This window comes from Salmo salar, chromosome ssa08 (assembly GCF_905237065.1).
Source record: "Salmo salar chromosome ssa08, Ssal_v3.1, whole genome shotgun sequence".
NCBI classification, from domain to species: Eukaryota; Metazoa; Chordata; class Actinopteri; order Salmoniformes; family Salmonidae; genus Salmo; species Salmo salar.
Window position 1 is genome coordinate 15,465,780 of NC_059449.1, and position 21,753 is coordinate 15,487,532.

The window sequence follows — 21,753 nt, forward strand, 5'->3', positions numbered from 1 at the left end:
AATGTTGTATCAAGACTGCCCAAATATGGCAAATTTGTTTATTAATAACTTTTTATGTTCAAAATTGTGCACTCTCCTCCTACAATGGTATGGTATTCTTTCACTGTAATAGCTACTGTGAATGGGACAGTGCCGTTAGATTAACAAGAATTTAAGCTTTCTGCCAATATCAGATATGTCTATGTCCTGGGAAATGTTCTTGTTACTTACAACCTCATGCTAATCGCATTAGCCTACGTTAGCTCAACCGCCCAGTGGAAGGGACACCGATCCCGAAGAAGTCAACTGACTTGCCTAGTTAAATAAATACAGATAAATACATTCTAAAGTATAATTTCACCAGGTCATATAAGTCAGGCATTTCAACAGTGGCACGCACAGTATTCTCCCTCAAAATTTGTGACATTGTGTTGTGTGACACAACTGCACATTTTAGTGGCCTTTTATTGTCCCCAGCACAAGGTGCATCTGTGTAATGATCATGCTATTTAATCATCTTCTTGATATGTCACACCTGTCAGGTGGATGGATTATCTTGACAAAGGATAAATTGCTCACTAACAGAGATGTAAACAAATTTGAGCACACCATTTGAGAGAAATACGCATTCTGTGCATATTGAACATTTCTGGACTCTTGAATTTCAGCTCATGAAACATGGGACCAACACTTTCCATGTTGTGTTTATATTTTTGTAAAGTGTAATTGTTTTTCTTCACTTGGCCCTAATACTCTCCCGACCGTAGATTGTTACATACACCACCCCGTTCCCGAAAATGGATTGCTCCTACAGACAGTCACGTGGCGGTGGCTTGCTTTATAAAGCAGGCAGACAGGCATCCAGCTTAACTATTCGATTGAAGGTTAGAATGGGTAAAAAGAGAGATCTAAGGGACTTTGAGCGTGGTATGATCGTCGGTTCCAGACGCGCAGGGTCCAGTATCTCGCAAACGGCCGCCCTCCTGGGCTTTTCACGCACGACAGTGTCTGTGGTTTACCGAGAATGGCGCGACAAACAAAAAACATCCAGTCAACGGCAGTCCAGTGGGCGTAAACAGCTCGTTGATAAGAGAGGTCGAAGGAGATTGGAAAGAATCGTGCAAACTAACAGACGGGCCACAATTAGACAGATAACGGCGCAGTACAACAGTGGTGTGCAGAACAGTATCTCTGAATGCACAACTCGCCGATCCTTGTCACGGATGGGCTATTGCAGCAGACGGCGGGCAAATGAGGAGTGGAAAAACACTGCCTGTGTAGATAAGGTAAAGGAGGCAATGGAACACACAGCGTTACAACATTGACCAGATTGTCGCACATTCAACAAATCTTATCTATCAAATGGAATAATCGTCGAATCAATTCCGGTTTTGATATAGTTGGCTGTTTTCGCTGCATAACATTTAAAAGTTGTCCCTTTTCAGACGTAGAACTTAGAAGTGACTGCTAAATGCTAACTCCCGTTCATATAAACTGGTTAGCCTAGCTAGCGTACAGAAATCGGTGGTAGTCAGTCGGTTTTAACTAATTACGTTGATTGGTGACAATGACATGAATGTATTGGGGTTGACATTATATAATTATTATACTCCGATTTTACCTCAACAACAAACAATAGCCTTAAGCTCGATTGACCTCTTTACCGCATCTGTTGCGAGCGGTCAGCGAATGTTTGTTATTAAAACATAGACATGCTGTATCTTTTTCATTCTTCAGGCGTGATGTCATACGTTGGCCCCCTTTATTTATAGAAGGACCCATACACACAGAGTGTATATACAAAACAGTTGGAACACTTGATCTTTCCATGAGACTGACCAGGTGAAGGTTATGATCCCATGTTGTTGTCACTAGTTAAATCCACTACAATCAGTGTAGATGAAGGTGAGGAGACAGGTTAAAGAAGGATTGTTGAGCCATGAGACCATTGAGACATGGACTGTCTATTTGTGCCATTGAGGGTGAAAGAGAAATACAAAAATGTAAGTGCCTTTGAACTGGGTATAGCAGTAGGTGCCAGACACATCGGTTTGTGTCAAGAATTGCAACGCTGCTGGGTTTTTCACCGCCTATTTTCCCAACAGTTTCTCGTGTGTATCAGGAATGGTCCACCAGTCAAAGGGCATCCAGCCAACTTCACACAACTGTGGGAAGCATTGAAGTCAACAAGAGCCAGCATCCCTGGTGCGCTTTCGACACCTTGTAGAGTACATGCCCCTACAAATTTGAGACTATTCTGAGGGCAAAAAGGGGTGCAACTGAATATTAGGAAGGTGTTCCTAATGTTTGCTAAACTCGGTGTATATTATGGAATATGAGATGAAATTAACCCAGTAATTACTTGTATTGGCAAACTAGTTGAGTTAGCTCAATTAAAATCATAGACATTCAAATATTTGATATGATCAAATCAAACTTTATTTGTCACATGCGCTGAATACAAGTGTAGACCTTACCGTGAAATGCTTACTTACAAGCCCTTAACCAACAGTGCAGTTCAAGAAGAGTTAAGAAAATATTTACCAAGTGGACTAAAGTAAAAAATAATAAACACAATAAGAATAACAAGGCTATATACAGGGGGTCAGTGTACTGAGTCAGTGTGCGGGGCTACAGGTTAGTTGAGGTAATTTGTACATGTAGGTGGGGGTGAAGTGACTATGCATAGATAATAAACAACGAGTAGCAGCAGTGTACAAAAAGGAGGAGGGGTGGTCAATGAAAATAGTCCGGTGGCGATTTTATTAATTGTTCAGCAGTCTTATGGCTTGGGGGTAGAAGCTGTTGAGGAGCCTTTTGGTCCTAGACTGGTGCCTCCGGTACCGCTTGCTGTGCGGTAGCATTGAAAACAGTCTCTAACTTGGGTGACTGGAGTCTCTGACAATTTTATGGGCTTTCCTCTGACACTGCTTATAATATAAGGGCCTGGATGGCAGGAAGCTTGGCTCCAGTGATGTACTGGGCCTTATGCACTACCCTCTGCAGCGCCTTACGGTCAGATACCGAGCAGTTGCCATACCAGGCGGCGATGCAACCGGTCTGGATGCTCTCGATGGCGCAGAACCTTTTGAGGATCTGGGGACCCGTGAGCTGTAGAACCTTTTGAAGATCTGGGGACCCATGCCAAATCTTTTCAGTCTCCTGAAGGGAAAAAGGTTTTGTCATGCCCTCTTCATGACTGTCTTGGTATGTTTGGACCATGATAGTTCGTTGGTGATGTGGACACCAAGGAACTTGAAACTCTCGACCCGCGCCACTACAGCCCCATCAATGTTAATGGGGGGCCTGTTCGGCCCGCCTTTTCCTGTAGTCCACGATCAGCTCCTTTGTCTTGCTCACATTGAGGGAGAGGTTGTTGTCCTGGCACCACACTGCCAGTTCTCTGACCTCCTCCCTATAGGCCATCTCATCGTTGTCGGTGATCAGGCCTACCACTGTTGTCGTCAGCACTGTTGTCGTCAGCAAACTTAATGATGGTGTTGGAGTCGTGTTTGGCCACGCAGTCATGGGTGAACAGGGAGTACAGGAGGGGACTAAGTACACACCCCTGAGGGGCCCCAGTGTTAAGAATCAGTGTGGCAGATGTGTTGTTGCCTACTCTTACCACCTGGGGCGGCCCGTCAGGAAGTCCAGGATCCAGTTGCAGAGGGAGGTGTTTAGCTTAGTGATGAGCTTTTTTTAATTTATTTTTTTATTTCACCTTTATTTAACCTCTATGGGCTAGGTGGGACGCTTGAAATCGTCCCACCTACTCAACAGCCAGTTGAATCCTGTGGCGCATTATTCAAATACCTTAGAAATGCTATTACTTCAATTTTTTTTTAAATGACTATTTTACACCATTTTAAAGACAAGACTCTCGTTAATCTAACCACACTGTCCGATTTAAAAAAGGCTTTACAACGAAAGCAAAACATTAGATTATGTCAGCAGAGTACCCAGCCAGAAATAATCAGACACCCATTTTTCAAGCTAGCATATAATGTCACATAAACCCAAACCACAGCTAAATGTAGCACTAACCTTTGACGATCTTCATCAGATGACAAACCTAGGACATTATGTTATACAATACATGCATGTTTTGTTCAATCAAGTTCATATTTATATCAAAAACCAGCTTTTTACATTAGCATGTGACTAGCATGTGACTAGCATTCCCACCGAACACTGCCGGTGAATTTACTAAATTACTCACGATAAACGTTCACAAAAAGCATATAAATTATTTTAAGAATTATAGATACAGAACTCCTCTATGCACTCGATATGTCCGATTTTAAAATAGCTTTTCGGTGAAAGCACATTTTGCAATATTCTCAGTAGATAGCCCGGCATCACAGGCCTAGCTATTTAGTCACCCAGCAAGTTTAGCACTCATCAAAGTCAGATTTACTATAAGAAAAATGTTATTACCTTTGTTGTCTTCGTCAGAATGCACTCCCAGGACTTCTACTTCAATAACAAATGTTGGTTTGGTCCAAAATAATCCATCGTTATATCCAAACAGCGGCGTTTTGTTCGTGCGTTCAAGACACTATCCTAAAGGGTAAATAAGGGTGGCGAGCATGGCGCAATTCGTGACAAAAAAAAAAAAAATTCTAAATATTCCATTACCGTACTTCGAAGCATGTCAACCGCTGTTTAAAATCAATTTTTATGCAATTTTTCTCATAAAAAAGCGATAATATTCCGACCGGGAATCTGCGTTTAGGTAAACAGACAAAGGAAAAGAAAGCATTTGGTCGACGCGAGCACGCTCCTAAGCCCATAGTACTCTGAGTGGCCACTTGCCAAAAGCGATAAAGTGTTTCAGCCAGAGCCTGCCTCGATATCGTTCAGCTTTTTCCCGGGCTCTGAGACCCTATGGAAGCCGTAGGAAGTGTCACGTTATTGCACAGATCCTGAGTCTTCAATAAAAAGAGCCAAGATGAAACACTACTTCTCAGACAGGCCACTTCCTGCATGAAATCTTCTCAGGTTTTGGCCTGCCATATGAGTTCTGTTATACTCAGACACCATTCAAACAGTTTTAGAAACTTTAGGGTGTTTTCTATCCAAAGCCAATAATTATATGCATATTCTAGTTACTGGGCAGGAGTAGTAACCAGATTAAATCGGGTAATCATTTGTAAAATAGAAATAAGCACTCAAATTATTATTTATCATGTATGCGTAAAATAAAGTTTGCATTCTCAATTGAGTTTGTATTGCAGCTGTAAACAATGCACGCATGCATAAAAAAAATCTAATCTTTGAAGTTCATGGATTACAATTGTACACATTCAATTTTTTTTATCCTTATAGGTACGGGAACTTGTCCTGGACAACTGCAGATCAAATGAAGGGAAAATCGAAGGCCTCACAGAAGAATTCGTCAATCTGGAATTCCTCAGTTTGATAAATGTTGGCTTATTTTCAGTTTCCAACCTTCCCAGACTTGGGAAACTCAAAAAGGTAATGTTTTGCTTTATTTTATTCATACTCACTCAAAAGTTTTAGAATACCTACTCATTCAATGTTTTTTTCTTTTCTTTATTTTTACTGTTTTCTACATTGTAGAATAATAGTGAACATATCAAAACTATGAAATAATACATATGGAATCATGCATTATCCCAAAAAAGTGTTAAACAAATCAAAATAGCCACCCTTTGCCTTGGTGACAGACTTGCACACTCTTGGTATTCTCTCAACCAGCTTCACCTAGAATGCTTTTCCAATAGTCTTGGAGTTCCCACAAATGCTGAGCACTTGTTGGCTGCTTTTCCTTCACTCTGTGGTCCAACTCATCCTAAACATCACAATTTGGTTGAGTTTGGGTGATTGTGGAGGCCAGGTCATTTGATGCAGCACTCCATCACTCTCCATCTTGGTCAAATAGCCCTTACACAGCCAGGAGGTGTATTGGGTCATTGTCCTGTTGAAAAACAAATGATAGTCCCACTAAGCTCAAACTAAATGGGATGGCGTATCGCTGCAGAATGCTGTGGTTGCCATGCTGGTTAAGTGTGCCTTGAATTCTAAATAAATCACTGACGGTGTCACCAGCAAAGCTCCCCCACGCCATCACGCCACCACCTCCATGCTTCGCAGTGGGAACCACACATGCGGAGATCATCCGTTCACCTACTTTGTGTCTCACAAAGACATGGCGGTTGGAACCAAAAATCTCATTTGGATTCATCAGACCAAAGGACAGATTTCCACCGGTCTAATGTCCATTGCTCGTGTTTCTTGGCCCAAGCAAGTCTCTTCTTCTTTGTGTCCTTTAATAGTGGTTTCTTTGCAGCAATTTGACCATGAAGGCCTGATTCACAGTCTCCTCTGAACAGTTGATGTTGAGATGTCTGTTACTTAAACTCTGTCAATAATTTTTTGGGGGCTGCAATTTCTGAGGCTCGTAATTCTAATGAATTTATCCCCTGCAGCAGCGGTAACTCGGTCTTCCATTCCTGTGGCGGTCCTGATGAGAGCCAGTTTCATCGTAGCTCTTGATGGTTTTTGCGACTGCACTTTAAGAAATGTTCTTAATTTCCCCCTAATGTCAGTGGAATTATGTTTGTAGATATTTTTTCATATTAATGGCTGTGATAGGAGAGCTGAGGATGGATAAACATTGTAGTTACTCCACAATACTAACCTAATTGACAGAGTGAAAACAAGGAAGCCTGTACAGAATAAAAATATTCCAAAACATACACCCTGTTTGCAATAACGCACTAAAGTAAAACTGCAAAAAATGTTGCAAAGCAATAAACTTGGTCCTGAATAAAAAGTTATCCAAACATAACACAACACATTACTGAGTACCTCTCCATATTTTCAAGCATGGTGGTGGCTGCATCATGTAATGGGAACGCTTGTAATAGTTAAGGACTGTTAAGTTTTTCAGGATAAAAAAAGAAACCGAATGGTGCTAAGCACAGGGAAAACCTGGTTCAATCTGCTTTCCACCAGACACTGGGAGATTAATTCATCTTTAGCTGGACAATAACCTAAAACACAAGGCCTAATCTACACTGAAGTTGTTTACCAAGATGACATTGAATGTTCCTCAGTGGCCGAGTTACAGTTTTGACTTAAATCTACTTTAAAATCTAGGGAAAGACGTGAAAAATGGTTGTCTAGCAATGATCAACAACCAATTTGACAGCTTGAAGAGTTTGGAAAACAATAATGGGCAAGTGTTGCACAATTCAAGTGTGGAAGGGTCTTAGACTTACCCAGATAGACTCACAGTTGTAACCGCTGCCAAAGGCGCTTCTACAAAGTATTGACTCAGGGGTGTGAATACTTATGTAAATGCGAGAACTGTATATAATTGAACATTTGCAAAAATGTCTAAACATGTTTTCATTTTGTGTTTAATTGATTTTGAATTCAGGCTGGAACATAACAAAATGTGGAATAAGTCTAGGAGTATGAATACTTTCTGAAGGCACTGTATGTGTATTAAAGTAGTAAAAAGTTAACTATTTGGTCCCATATTCATAGCATGCAGTGACTAAATCAGGGTTGTGACTCTATACATTTGTTGGATACGTTTGCAGTTTGCTTTGGTTGTTTCACATTATTTTGTGCCCAATGTAAATAATGGTTTGTCATTTTATAGTCACTTATTTTGTAAATAAGAATATCATGTTTCTTGGCCATGTTCTGTTATAATCTCTACCCGGCACAGCCAGAAGAGGACTGGCCACCCCTCATAGCCTGGTTCCTCTCTAGGTTTCTTCCTAGGATCTGGCCTTTCTAGGGAGTTTTTCCTAGCCACCGTGCTTCTACACCTGCATTGCTTGCTGTTTGGGGTTTTAGGCTGGGTTTCTGTACAGCACTTTAAGATATCAGCTGATGTAAGAAGGGCTTTATAAATACATTTTATTGATTAATTTGATTGACGTTTCTAAACTTATTTGAATGTGGATGCTACTAGGGCTGTCCCCATAAAAATATATTGGTCAAACGAGTCGTCAGGTTCTTTCGACCAATCGATTGGTCAATGTTTAAACTTCTTTATCCATAATTAACATACACACCCTATGTGTTTGAATAAAACCAACTACATATGCACTGAGCTTGTCTGATGCTTTAAACACACTGTTTGATGAAATAATTAAGTCACACAGTGTTAAGAAAAATGACGGGGAGTGCCTGTGTGACTGGCGCATGTTGTCTCGCTCACCTCCCTACTGCAGCAAAAAGGCACCACAGCAAGTGTTTATTGCACTGTCCCTGCTAAAGCTGTATAGGAGCAAGCCTTGTGTGTATTATGTGTGCCAAACTGTTGCTTTTAGATAAAACATTTTTTTTTTTTATCTGACCATTTGGAACAGTGTAAACATGTACAGTGAGGGGGGAAAAGTATTTGATCCCTTGCTGATTTTTGTACGTTTGCCCACGGACAAAGAAATGATCCGTCTATAATTTTAATGGTAGGTTTATTTGAACAGTGAGAGACAGAATAACAACAAAAAAATCCAGAAAAACGCATGTTATAAATTGATTTGCATTTTATTGAGGGAAATAAGTATTTGACCCCTTTGCAAAACATGACTTAGTACTTGGTGGCAAAACCCTTGTTGGCAATCAGAGGTCAGACGTTTCTTGTAGTTGGCCACCAGGTTTGCACACATCTCAGGAGAAATTTTGTCCCACTCCTCTTTGCAGATCTTCTCCAAGTCATTAAGGTTTCGAGGCTGACGTTTGGCAACTCGAACCTTCAGCTCCCTCCACAGATTTTCTATGGGATTAAGGTCTGGAGACTGGCTAGGCCACTCCAGGACCTTAATGTGCTTCTTCTTGAGCCACTCCTTTGTTGCCTTGGCCGTGTGTTTTGGGTCATTGTCATGCTGGAATACCCATCTACGACCCATTTTCAATGCCCTGGCTGAGGGAAGGAGGTTCTCACCCAAGATTTGATGGTACATGGCCCCGTCCATCGTCACTTTGATGCGGTGAAGTTGTCCTGTCCCCTTAGCAGAAAAACACCCCCAAAGCATAATGTTTCCACCTCCATGTTTGACGGTGGGGATGGTGTTCTTGGGGTCATAGGCAGCATTCTTCCTCCTCCAAACACGACGAGTTGAGTTGATGCCAAAGAGCTCCATTTTGGTCTTATCTGACCACAACACTTTCACCCAGTTGTCCTCTGAATCATTCAGATGTTCATTGGCAAACTTCAGACGGGCATGTATATGTGCTTTCTTGAGCAGGGGGACCTTGCGGGCGCTGCAGGATTTCAGTCCTTCATGGCGTAGTGTGTTACCAATTGTTTTCTTGGTGATTATGGTCCCAGCTGCCTTGAGTTCATTGACAAGATCCTCCCGTGTAGTTCTGGGCTGATTCCTCACCGTTCTCATGATCATTGCAACTCCACAAGGTGAGATCTTGTATGGAGCCCCAGGCCGAGGGAGATTGACAGTTCTTTTGTGTTTCTTCCATTTGCGAATAATCGCACCAACTGTTGTCACCTTCTCACCAAGCTGCTTGGCGATGGTCTTGTAGCCCATTCCAGCCTTGTGTAGGTCTACAATCTTGTCCCTGACATCCTTGGAGAGCTCTTTGGTCTTGGCCATGGTGGAGAGTTTGGAATCTGATTGATTGCATCTGTGGACAGGTGTCTTTTATACAGGTAACAAAATGAGATTAGGAGCACTCCCTTTAAGTGTGCTCCTAATCTCAGCTCGTTACCTGTATAAAAGACACCTGGGAGCCAGATATCTTTCTGATTGAGAGGGGGTCAAATACTTATTTCCCTCATTAAAATGCAAATCAATTTATAACATTTTTGACATGTTTTTCTGGATTTTTTTGTTGTTATTCTGTCTCTCACTGTTCAAATAAACCTACCTTTAAAATTATGATTATGGACTGATCATTTCTTTGTCAGTGGGCAAACGTACAAAATCAGCAGGGGATCAAATACTTTTTTCCCTCGCTGTACAAGAGTCTCATCTAACAAAAACAATGATGTATACAGCCTTTATTACAGCAGACTGAAAACAGTTGCATTCATTATTGAATTGAGGTTTATTGTTTTGGCTAATTATTCAAAGCTTCCTTTTTGTTATTTAATTTTAAAACTAAAGTGCTTGATTGCATTTCAAAGCCTGAATGTTTCGTATGCTGTGTGATGGCAGGAATGATTGATTCAATTGATACAGTAGCCTGTATATTGAAATATAGGCCTAAGTTACAGTATTAAAACTTAACAGGATGCGCTCTTAGGCCTACAGCTCTATGGTGGCTATACAAGGATACTATACTAGGCCTACAAATGATAACGACTTTACTTATTATAATGATCATAATTGTGATAATAAGAAAAAGGTGGGTATAGGAGCGAGAGCTGCATGCATATTATGTGTGACAAACGGGTGCTGTTAGATTACCATATCATTTTTCTGCCTGTTTGGAACAGTGTAAACATCCAAATTATAAGTAATACCAGTCTGTTCTAACAAATAAAAAAATGTAAGGTTTTATTACAGCATAGCAAAGATTTAAAAGCAGCTAAATTCAGACTGGTATGAGAACGGTAGCCCCCATCTGCAAAAGCAGGGTGTCTTTTTTTACACAACGTTTAAAGCAAACATCTTACAAGGTAAGCTTCAATTTGTTCAGTGTTTCAGCTATAGCTACATGGCATGGGGGTGTATGAAATGAATCCTTGGGTTGGTTGGAACAAATCTAGCCTATAGCCAATGTTATCTGATGTATGACTTAATGGCAACATCGAAGTGGTGCCAACAGAGAAGGTCGCCTCGCTTTGTGTTCTTAGGAAACTATGCAGTATTTCGTTTTTATGTATTATTTCTTACATTGTTACCCCAGGAAATCTTAAGTCTTATTACATACAGCTGGGAAGAACTATTGGATATAAGAGCAACGTCAACTTACCAACATTACGACCAGGAATGACTTTACCGAAGTGGATCCTCTGTTCGGACCACCACCCAGGACAATGGATCTAATCCCAGTAGCCGACCCAAAACAACGGTGCCACAGAAGGGGCAGACAGAGCGGCCTCCTAGTCAGGCGCCGTAGACGTGCACATCGCTCCTGAGTATACTACTTGCCAATGTCCAGTCTCTCTTAGTGTCCTAAGTTTTCATAACTGTGACCTTGTTCATTAATTGTTTATGGTTCATTGAACAAGCATGGGAAACGGCGTTTAAATCCTTTACAATGAAGATCTGTGAAGTTATTTGGATTTTACGAATTATCTTTGAAAGACAGGGTCCTGAAAAAGGGACATTTTCTTTTTTTTTCTGAGTTTTGCTGAGGCCCACTCCTCTTCAACCACCCCCACTGCAGGCCGTGGCACCACTCCCCTCTCTAAGTTCATCTGGAGGTGCAGGGGTAGGGAGGAAATCTAGGCCTCAACAAAGAGACCGTGGAAGCAGCACAACACAGGGAGATGAAACTGAGGACCGGTGGCATACTGTCCTTGAAGATGAGGAGCCCACAGTTGGTTAGTGATGAAACATACACCCCTTACAGCTGTTTCAGCTTTACTTTACCACCTCTGTACTGGGAACACTAATTAGTAGTAGCAACAAGTATGGGGACAAAAAGCAGTAAGGGGGGGAAGGAAGATGTCCTGGAACATGTCACCATGGGTGACATGCTCAACTACCTTTCTTTGGTGATTTACATGGGACTGGTAAAGGTATCAAGACTAGTTGACAACCGGAGCAAGTCCCCACTCTATCGGTTTGAGTTCCCCAACTCCATGAGTGAAAACCGATTCTTGGCCTTCAACCATACTCGTCACAGGAGTGACCACAAAAGGATCAGGATAATGACCAGATTGGGACTGCAGGGTATGATCGTCTTGCAAGAGTCAAGCCCCTTTATCATGACATGGTGGAGGCATGCAAAACTTACTTCCAGCCTGCTCAAAATCTATCTATAGATGAGCATATGGTTCTCTCAAAGGCTCGAATTGTTGCAATGTATATATTGCAATGTATATATTTACGCTTGTATGTCTGTCTCTCTGTTGAAATCGCCCGGCCTGTCCAATGCTGGGGTGGGCAACTCCAGTCCTTGGGCCTGATTTGGTGTCACACTTTTTCTCCGTCCCAAGCAAACACCGCTATTCAATCAAATTGCATTCTAAACCGAAGATCATGATTCTGTGATTATTGGAGTCAGGTGTGTGAGCTGGGGCTGGGGGAAAAACTGTGACACCAATCCGGTCACAATGTCCTTAACCTCTTACATCTAGACGTTCCGCTAGCGGAACACCTGCTCCAATATCCAATGATAGGCGTGGCGCGAATTACAAATTCCTCAAAAATACAAAGACTTCAATTTTTCAAACATATGACTATTTCACAGCATTTAAAGACAAGACTCTCCTTTATCTAACCACACTGTCCGATTTCAAAAAGGCTTTACAGCGAAAGCAAAACATTAGATTATGTCAGCAGAGTACCCAGCCAGAAATAATCAGACACCCATTTTTCAAGCTAGCATATAATGTCACAAAAACCCAGAAGACAGCTAAATGCAGCACTAACCTTTGATCTTCATCAGATGACACACCTAGGACATTATGTTATACAATACATGCATGTTTTGTTCAATCAAGTTCATATTTATATCAAAAACCAGCTTTTTACATTAGCATGTGACGTTCAGAACTAGCATACCCCCCGCAAACTTCCGGGGAATTTGCTAACAATTTACTAAATTACTCACGATAAACGTTCACAAAAAGCATAACAATTATTTTAAGAATTATAGATACAGAACTCCTCTATGCACTCGATATGTCCGATTTTAAAATAGCTTTTTGGTGAAAGCACATTTTGCAATATTCTAAGTACATAGCCCAGCCATCACGGGCTAGCTATTTAGACACCCGGCAAGTTTAGCCTTCACCAAAATCAGATTTACTATTATAAAAGTTTGATTACCTTTTGTTGTCTTCGTCAGAATGCACTCCCAGGACTGCTACTTCAATAACAAATGTTGGTTTGGTCCAAAATAATCCATCGTTATATCCGAATAGCGGCGTTTTGTTCGTGCGTCCCAGACACTATCCGAAATGGTAAATCAGGGTCGCGCATGGCGCAATTCGTGACAAAAAATTTCTAAATATTCCATTACCGTACTTGAAGCATGTCAACCGCTGTTTAAAATCAATTTTTATGCAATTTATCTCGTAAAAAGCGATAATATTCCGACCGGGAATCTCCTTTTCGGCAAACAGAGGAAAAATCACAAAGACGGGGCGGCCAGGGCACGCGCCTAAGCCCACAGTCCCTTGATCGGCCACTTGAGAAAGGCGATAATGTGTTTCAGCCTGGGGCTGGGATGACGACATTCTGTTTTTTCCCGGGCTCTGAGCGCCCATGGAAGACGTAGGAAGTGTCACGTTAGAGCAGAGATCCTTTGTAAAAGATAGAGATGGCAAAGAAGTTCAAGAAATGGTCAGACAGGCCACTTCCTGTAAAGGAATCTCTCAGGTTTTGACCTGCCATTTGAGTTCTGTTATACTCACAGACACCATTCAAACAGTTTTAGAAACGTTGGAGTGTTTTCTATCCAAAGCCAATAATTATATGCATATTCTAGTTACTGGGCAGGAGTAGTAACCAGATTAAATCGGGTACGTTTTTTATCCAGCCGTGAAAATACTGCCCCCTAGCCATAACAGGTTAATGGTTGTAGGCTTCTTTGTCTTGGAGTGTTCCTTCAGATGTACCACAATGGTGGTGATAGGGAAATGTTACTTCGTCTTCAGTCGAGTTTCCTAGACTCTTTTACATATACAGCTGCAGACTGAATGTCTAGCCTTCACCTTCACTTGTCGAAAGTTTGAGGGTCTTACCATTTTCTGGTCTCAATGGTTTATTATTCAGGGTACAGCTTGGACCACTTTACACACCGGCAGCAAACCGGTATGTTTTGGTCTCTAGAGATTTTCTCCTTCACTTGTGTTGAGAGTTTCTAACCATTTTGTAACATTCATCTCACGCTGTCGGTCACGCTGGTCTGTATTTAGATTGAAACGTATTTAGCTCGCTCTGCACGTATACTGTTCTAATATATATATATACATTTTGTTAGCAGTCCTCTTATGCACTCTGGAAAAAGGGACGTTCCATCATGTGGACACGAACTCTGACCTTATTTGGGGCGTGGCCAGTGACTGGCACAAGTTTTGCAAGAAAAACAATTCTCATTTAGAAGGCTAAAATAACATTGCTCTCTTTTCACAGCTAGTTTCATACTTAATCATACGTTTTGCAACATTTAGATGCAAATGTGAAATCTACATTGTGAAAGCTCTTAAAGATAGTTCTTGCTATACCATCCGTAATGACATCACAAAATGCTAAATTATATGACATAGTTTCGATCCCCACCAAACATTTCCCACAATTTATGTGTTTTAAGTGTCTCTTACACTCAGACATTCCACTCTCAATACTGAATAGGCAAGAGAGAAAGTTTACGACCAGCCCCCCCCTCCTCTCTGGTGGCACTTTGGAGAGCTTGAAAAAACACTTGGATGTCCCCCAACAACACCACAATGTTAGAGGTTGGTGTTGTAGAAAGTTTGTTTTTATAGTGAACAATAACTTTTAGGCACATCCAGTGTGCAATTACCACATTTGGACACTTTGGAGAGGTTGAAAGGACACTTGAATTTACCCTGGATACCCCGTAACACCACCACAATGTTTGAGTGAGGTTGATATGGTAGAAATTGTGTTTTTATACTGAACAAAAAGCATTATGTAATAGCACTGGAATTATGTAATTTACAGACATATGCCACTTTCGAGCGGTTTAGGGACACTTACTAAAACATCTGCCCATTTCTAGTTAGGTCTTTAAATCACATTTTTTTCTGCTATTGTCCACATGTTGTGGAAGCCATCTGATGCGTTTCCAGCTCTTGGCATCAATAATTCACTTATAGCTTGTCAATGAAATTACTTTAAAAAAAAAAAAAAAAACTTTGAGCTTGATCTTGTGTATTCTGAACTATGTAATTCCTATCGTCTGATCACTTCCTAAATCTCCCAGATGTCTTTCCAAATATACCAAGTTTTGGCATGTCAAAATCATGTAATTACACATGAATAGCAGTTACTTTTGGATATGTCTGTTTAGCTGGAAATCTAAATTTTGCCTTTACATCTAAGAGGTTGAACAAACAGGCAACAGAAGCAATATGTTATTTCTGTAGATCTATATGGATGGTTTATAAAGCCAGGCACATTTAAGTTAGGCTATTGATTTACAGTATAGACAGTTGGTTTGCGCTCTCCTCAATTTTCTTAGACAATTAGGCTTAGCCTTATTCGCACAGGACTAGTATTACTAGAGAATGTCGGTTATGTAATTATTACCCCAGAATGTCCGTTATTCCAGAGGACGATTTTAGAGGGGATTCATTTTTCCCAAACTGCCCCCTGTAATAATTTTTTTCCAATTGATTGACAGTTATGACAGAAGCCTGGAGGTTTTTTTTCTAGGCGTGAAGATATTTCAACATGTCCAGCCGATAACAGGGCTACACTAAACATACCAAACCATCTTTGGTGTCGTGTCGCCATAATGAGTGAAGGAAGTGTGATCATAATCATTTTGGCGATCCGCAGTACATCCTAAATGCCCCCCATCCTTCAGCTGTGAGCTAAATGGCGCACTTGATGCGTTTTCAGGCTATGGATGTAAAAGTGAACTTATTTCCAAAAGGTTTAGGTCAGTTGTATGCTGCTTTGCGATCTATTAACAGCAAGGGTTACGTTAAGTAGGTGCAATGTTTTTTAGTGATGCATTTGGCAATATTCAATAATGAGCACAAAACATTAATAAAAGCATTCACTGTGAAAGTTGATACACGTAGGCCATTCATATATAGGCTATGTGCAGCACTTCATTCAATACAATCTGTTTTCTTACTCAATCAGTGAGCAACACCTGTCAGACTCAGACATTTGTCTCAAAACACAGGGATGTCTATTCACACGGGACTAGTATTATCAGAGGACCTTGGCGTTCACCAAAAAACAGTAGGTTACTCTGGCTGGAATTGTTACTCCTGTCATGTACAAACCGCGGACAGCAACCACATCCAACACGGGAGAAAGCACGTTTGTTATAAAATATTAGATTTTAGTGTTGCACCATTTTATTTTTGCATAGTATAATCATATACAATTTCAGTATCACAGTTATGTGATGGACAGTGCCATCCCCGTGGCCTCCGCAATGGATTAGTCCACTGAGACAAGCGCGAATCAGACGAGTGTCTTGGTCGATCAACAGCTTGTCGACCAAATAATCGACCAGTCGACTAAATGGGGTCAGCCCTAGATGCTACCATGATTACGGATAATCCTGAATGAGCCATGAATAATGTTGAGAGAGAGTTTGACGCAGAAATATCATAGCCACCCCCCAAAATGCTAACCTCCCGTTATTGTAATGGTGAGAGGTTAGCATGTTTTGAGGGTATGTTTGTCTAACTTTCTCATTATTATTCACAATTCATTCAGGATTATCCGTAATCATGGTAGCATCCACATTAATGTAGAACTGTTTAGAAACTTAATCTGTTCTTTACAATAAAAGTGACTCAAATGACACTACATTATTCACCATTCATTTATATTGGGCACAAAATAATTTGAAACAACCAAAACAAACAGCAAATGCATCCAACAAATTTGCACGAGCTTGATGTAGTCATTGCGTGCTATAAATATGGGACCAAGTACTTTCTAACTACTTTAATACACAAATGAATTTGTCCCAATACTTTTGGTCCCCTAAAATGGGGGAACTATGTACAAAAGGTGCTGTAATTTCTAAAATGCTCACTTGAAAATACTCTCAAATTTAAAATTGACAGTCTTCACTTTAACCACAGTCGTTGTATCATTTCAAATCCAAAGTGCTGGAGTACAGTCAAAACAACAAATGTCACTGGCCAAACACTTCTGGAGCTCACTGTATATCTTCACATTATGTTGCAGTTGGAACTCAGCGACAACAGAATCTCTGGTGGCCTTGACGTGCTAGCAGAGAAACTCCCCAACCTCACACATCTAAATCTAAGTGGGAACAAACTGAAAGACATCAGCATATTGGAACCTTTGGTAGGTACACCAAACTCCCGGTAGAGCACAATACAGTGCGACACCATCTCATTGTCTCAGGCTATGCCTCAAATGACACTGTTCTCCATATGGAGTTTTGACCATAGACCTAGTTGGCAGTGTGATGTTTGTTTTCCTATGTGGTTCTGGTCAAAATTTTGGTTTGCTAGCCTATATGGGGAAAAGGTGTGCTCTCAAATCTAATTACAGATTTATTCAGGCAGTGTTAGTCACCCCCTAATTACCCTACACCCATTTGGTCCCACAGAAAAAGCTGGACAGCCTGAAGTCTCTGGACCTGTTCAACTGTGAGGTGACCAACCTGAACGACTACAGGGAGAGTGTGTTCAAGCTGCTCCCTCAGCTCACCTACCTGGACGGGTACGACGTGGAGGACCGAGAGGCATCCGACTCGGATGGGGTGGACGACGACGATGAGGGTTGGCAACCATTTAGTCTTTTTCCATGTTTTGAGGAAGTATAAGAAAATGAAAATGCAGTTGTAATTTGAGTTCAGAATGTGGGTCTTCTGTAGCTCAGTTGGTAGAGCGTGGAGCTTGCAATGGCATAATAGTGGGTTTGATTCCCGGGACCGCCCATATGTAAAATATATGCACACAACACTGCAAGCAACTTTGGCTAAAAGCATCTGCTAAATGGTATATCGTCATACACTGAACAAAAATAAATGCAACATGTACCAATTTCTAATATTTTACTGAGTTAGTTCATAGGAAATCAGCCATTGAAATAAATTCATTAGGCCCTAATCTATGGATTTCACATGACTGGGAATACAGATATGCATCTGTTGGTTACAGACACCTTAATGGTAGGGTCGTAGATCTGAAAACCAGTCAGTATCTGGTGTGACCACCATTTGCGTCATGCAGCGCGACACTTCTCCTTTGGATAGAGTTGATCAGGCTGTTGATTGTGGTCTGTGGAATGTTGTCCCACTCATCTTCAGTGGCTGTGCGAAGTTGCTGGATATTGGCGAGAACTGGAACACGCTGTCGTACAAGTTGATCCAGAGCATCCCAAACATGCTCAATGGGTGACATGTCTGAGTATGTAGACCATGGAAGAACTGGGACATTTGCTCTGGATAAGAGCGTCTGCTAAATGACTTAAATGTAATTTTCAGCTTCCAGGAATTGTGTGCAGATCCTTACGACAAGGGGCCCTGCATTATCATGCTGAAAGACGAGGCGATGTCGGCAGATAAATGGCATGACAATGGGCCTCAGGATCTCATCATGGTGTCTCTGTGCATTCAAATTGCCATTGATAAAATGCAGTTGTGTTCATTGTCTGTAGCTTATGCCTGCCCATACCATAACCCCACCGCCACTAATGTTCACAACGTTGACATCAGTATTCCGCTCGTCCACACAAATGCAATACACAAAGGTGAGCATTTGCCCACTGAAGATGGTTACGACGCCAAACTGCAGTCAAGTCAAAACACTGGTGAGGACAACAAGCACGCAGATGAGCTTCCCTGATACGGTTTCTGACAGTTTGTGCATAAATTATTCGGTTGTGCAAATCCACAATGGCTTCTTCAGACGATCCCGCAGGTGAAGAAGCCAGATGTGGAGGTCATGGCTGGCGTGGTTACACGGTCTGCGGTTGTGAGGCCGGTTGAACGTACTGCCAAATTCTCTAAAATGACGATGGCGGCTTATGATAGAGCAATGAACATTAAATTCTCTGGCAACAGCTCTGGTGGACATTACAGCAATCAGCATGCAAATTGCATGCTTCCTCAACTTGTGGCATGGTATTGTGACAACACTGCACATTTTAGTGGCCTTTTATTCTCCCCAGCACAAGGTGCACATATGTAATGATCATGCTGTTTAATCAGCTTCTTGACATGCCACACCTGTCAGGTGGATGGATTATCTCAGCAAAAGAGATGCTCACTAACAGGGATGTAAACAAATTTGACAAATAGGCTTTTTGTGCGAATGGAAAAATGTATTGGATCTTTTATTTCAGCTCATGAAACATGGGCCCAACACTTTATATTTTGCGTTTTATTTATATTTTTAAAAAATTCAGTACATGTTAGTACCATGTTAATACATCGTGGATATTGTCATGCAAGGGGATTCTATTGTGTTGGGTTTTTCGACAGTGGATGTGATATATTTCTTTTCTTTTTTTTTAGGAGGAGCGAAGGATGAGGATGGAGAGGAGGAAGACTTTGACGAGGAGGATGACGAAGTCAGTGGCGACGAAGAGGTAAAGCCCCTTTTTTTGGTTTGTTTGTGACCCAAAAGATCAACGGGGGATATGGTTTGAAATCACTGTCCTATCTCCCCAGGAAGAAGACCTTGGTATTGATGATGAAGACGACAATGATGATGGTATGTCATTCTTGTACTTTTTGTCATAAGCTTTGTCATAAGCTTTTTGAAACTTTACAAAGTATAATTTAATAACCCTTTCCCATTTCCCCCAGAAGTTGAGGCTGTCCAAGGAGAGAAGAGAAAGCGAGACCCTGACGACAATGATGATGATTATGAGCAAAAAACAAAAGCCAATCATGTTACCAACCCCTTCCCTCTCCACCCTGACACCCACCCACACCCTGCCTACTCCACGTCTCTCCCCCAGCTTTGAGCCCCCGTGTGGGGAAAGACTGTACCGGACAGGTGGTTCAAGTGGAGCTTCCTACGCCCCATGGAACCAAGAGCCATCCTCAAGCAGCGCACCACTCCGCATTCCACTTTTTCACAGTCAACTCCCCCTTTATGTATACCTGTGTGAGGACTTTGGGACTGGTACTGTATCTAGTTTTGGGTCTGTGCTTTTAATATTTTGTTGGATGAATTATGAAGAGAAAGTTGTTGTTGGGTTTATTTCTTCCCTCTTCTTTTCATCTTTTCTGTTCCTTATTTTTTTCTCCAATAAAATGTATTGCTATAGCAACTGTGTGAAGAGCGCGCTAAGATTCAGTGTGGCCGCCTGTTGCACAAATCAAGGTTGTAGCTACAAGTGCCTATCGCTCAACTCCTGAGTGCAATGGGTTGCCTCAGTGGGAAAAGTCTAGAACACTCATCACACAATATGCAGCAAATGCCTCAATGGATACTCCAGTCACTCCACGAGATGACATGTTGCAGCTTATTTTATTTTGAATGGGAGGGAAGGTAAAAAGACAGCAATAGGAACACATGAAATCAAAGTTTATTCATCACATGCTTTCTAAACAGGTGTAGACTATCAGTGAAAAGCTTACTTACAGGCCCTTCCCAACAATGCGATGGTGCTGTAGGCCTCTTGCCCATAGCAGGGCCTAGCACTATTCTCCACTGGCTCCAATGGCTTGGCTTTAGGGCCATCTGCACTTTCCTACAGAGCTTCCCAGGGCTAGGTAGTCATACCTGGCAGATGTAGGCCTTGAGCTCCCCCAGCACAGGGGTGAGGTCTTTGCCTGGGTCTTTAGGAGCATAAGAGCTGAAGGCATCGTCTGGACGGAGGATTTGAACTTTGGATTTGTCTTTTGAGTGGAATATTCTGTGCTATGACTATCCTGCCTCTCAACCCCCAAGTCCAACTGGGGATCAACAGTACAGGAAAAAGAAGCTACTGAGTCTGAATGCAGCGTCTCTACACAGGTGGTCCCCTCTTCTGTTGGTACACAGGTGGTCCCCTCTTCTGTTGGTACACAGGTGGTCCCCTCTTCTGTTGGTACACAGGTGGTCCCCTCTTCTGTTGGTACACAGGTGGTCCCCTCTTCTGTTGGTACACAGGTGGTCCCCTCTTCTGTTGGTACTCAGGTGGTCCCCTCTTCTGTTGGTACACTGGTGGTCCCCTCTTCTGTTGGTACTCAGGTGGTCCCCTCTTCTGTTGGTACACTGGTGGTCCCCTCTTCTGTTGGTACACTGGTGGTCCCCTCTTCTGTTGGTACACAGGTGGTCCCCTCTTCTGTTGGTACACAGGTGGTCCCCTCTTCTGATGGTACACTGGTGGTCCCCTCTTCTGATGGTACACTGGTGCTCTCAGGTTAGACGCCACAGTCATAAGTATCTGTCAATGTCCACTACTGTGTGGGGAGTCATAGAGATGTAGGGTGCCTGTGATCGTGTCAGAGAAATATCTGAATAGATTAAATAGATCTGAATTCATACATCTGATTACGTTGTAAGATATCAGTGAGAGTTTATGCCGCCTAACAAAAGTACACATGGGCAAATGTCAAAGGTTTCTGCACATGTCGTAATTTCTAGCTAGCCAACCAGCAACTTACTAACTGCCAACCAGACAGCCTGCCAGGCCTTATGCCACATTCAAGTGCTGGTCGGAACTAGGAATGCTAACTGGTTGAATGTAGCATATGTATAACTAAAACCTATTAGCAAGTCTGACATTTCCGATTTGCACATGAATGGGGCATCACTGCCGATTTATTTTGCTTGCTGGCATTTGTGCCGTGTTTAACCAATTTGCAGCCTCCGAGTCGGTTGCACACACACACGGTTCAATTGCAAAGTTGTCTCAATCATTTAACTTCTACATCGGTGTTGTAGGAGGTCAACGTTTCCACAATGCATTAGACAGACGGAGTGGTTTATTTTATATTGACCTTGGTAGCCATGTTTGTTGCTAG

The 21,753-nt window shown here is 41.8% G+C and overlaps 1 protein-coding gene across 1 annotated transcript; it reads left to right on the plus strand.

Annotated features, from left to right (window-relative positions):
* Positions 1-860: 860 nt before the first annotated feature.
* On the plus strand, positions 861-20,067 carry an32b (Acidic leucine-rich nuclear phosphoprotein 32 family member B). The gene is given in 4 exon segments (NM_001141161.1): positions 861-1,265; positions 5,308-5,457; positions 17,007-17,108; positions 19,784-20,067. Coding segments are annotated over 4 exon segments (822 nt in total). The 5' UTR covers positions 861-869; the 3' UTR covers positions 19,958-20,067.
* The last annotated feature ends 1,686 nt before the right edge of the window (positions 20,068-21,753 follow it).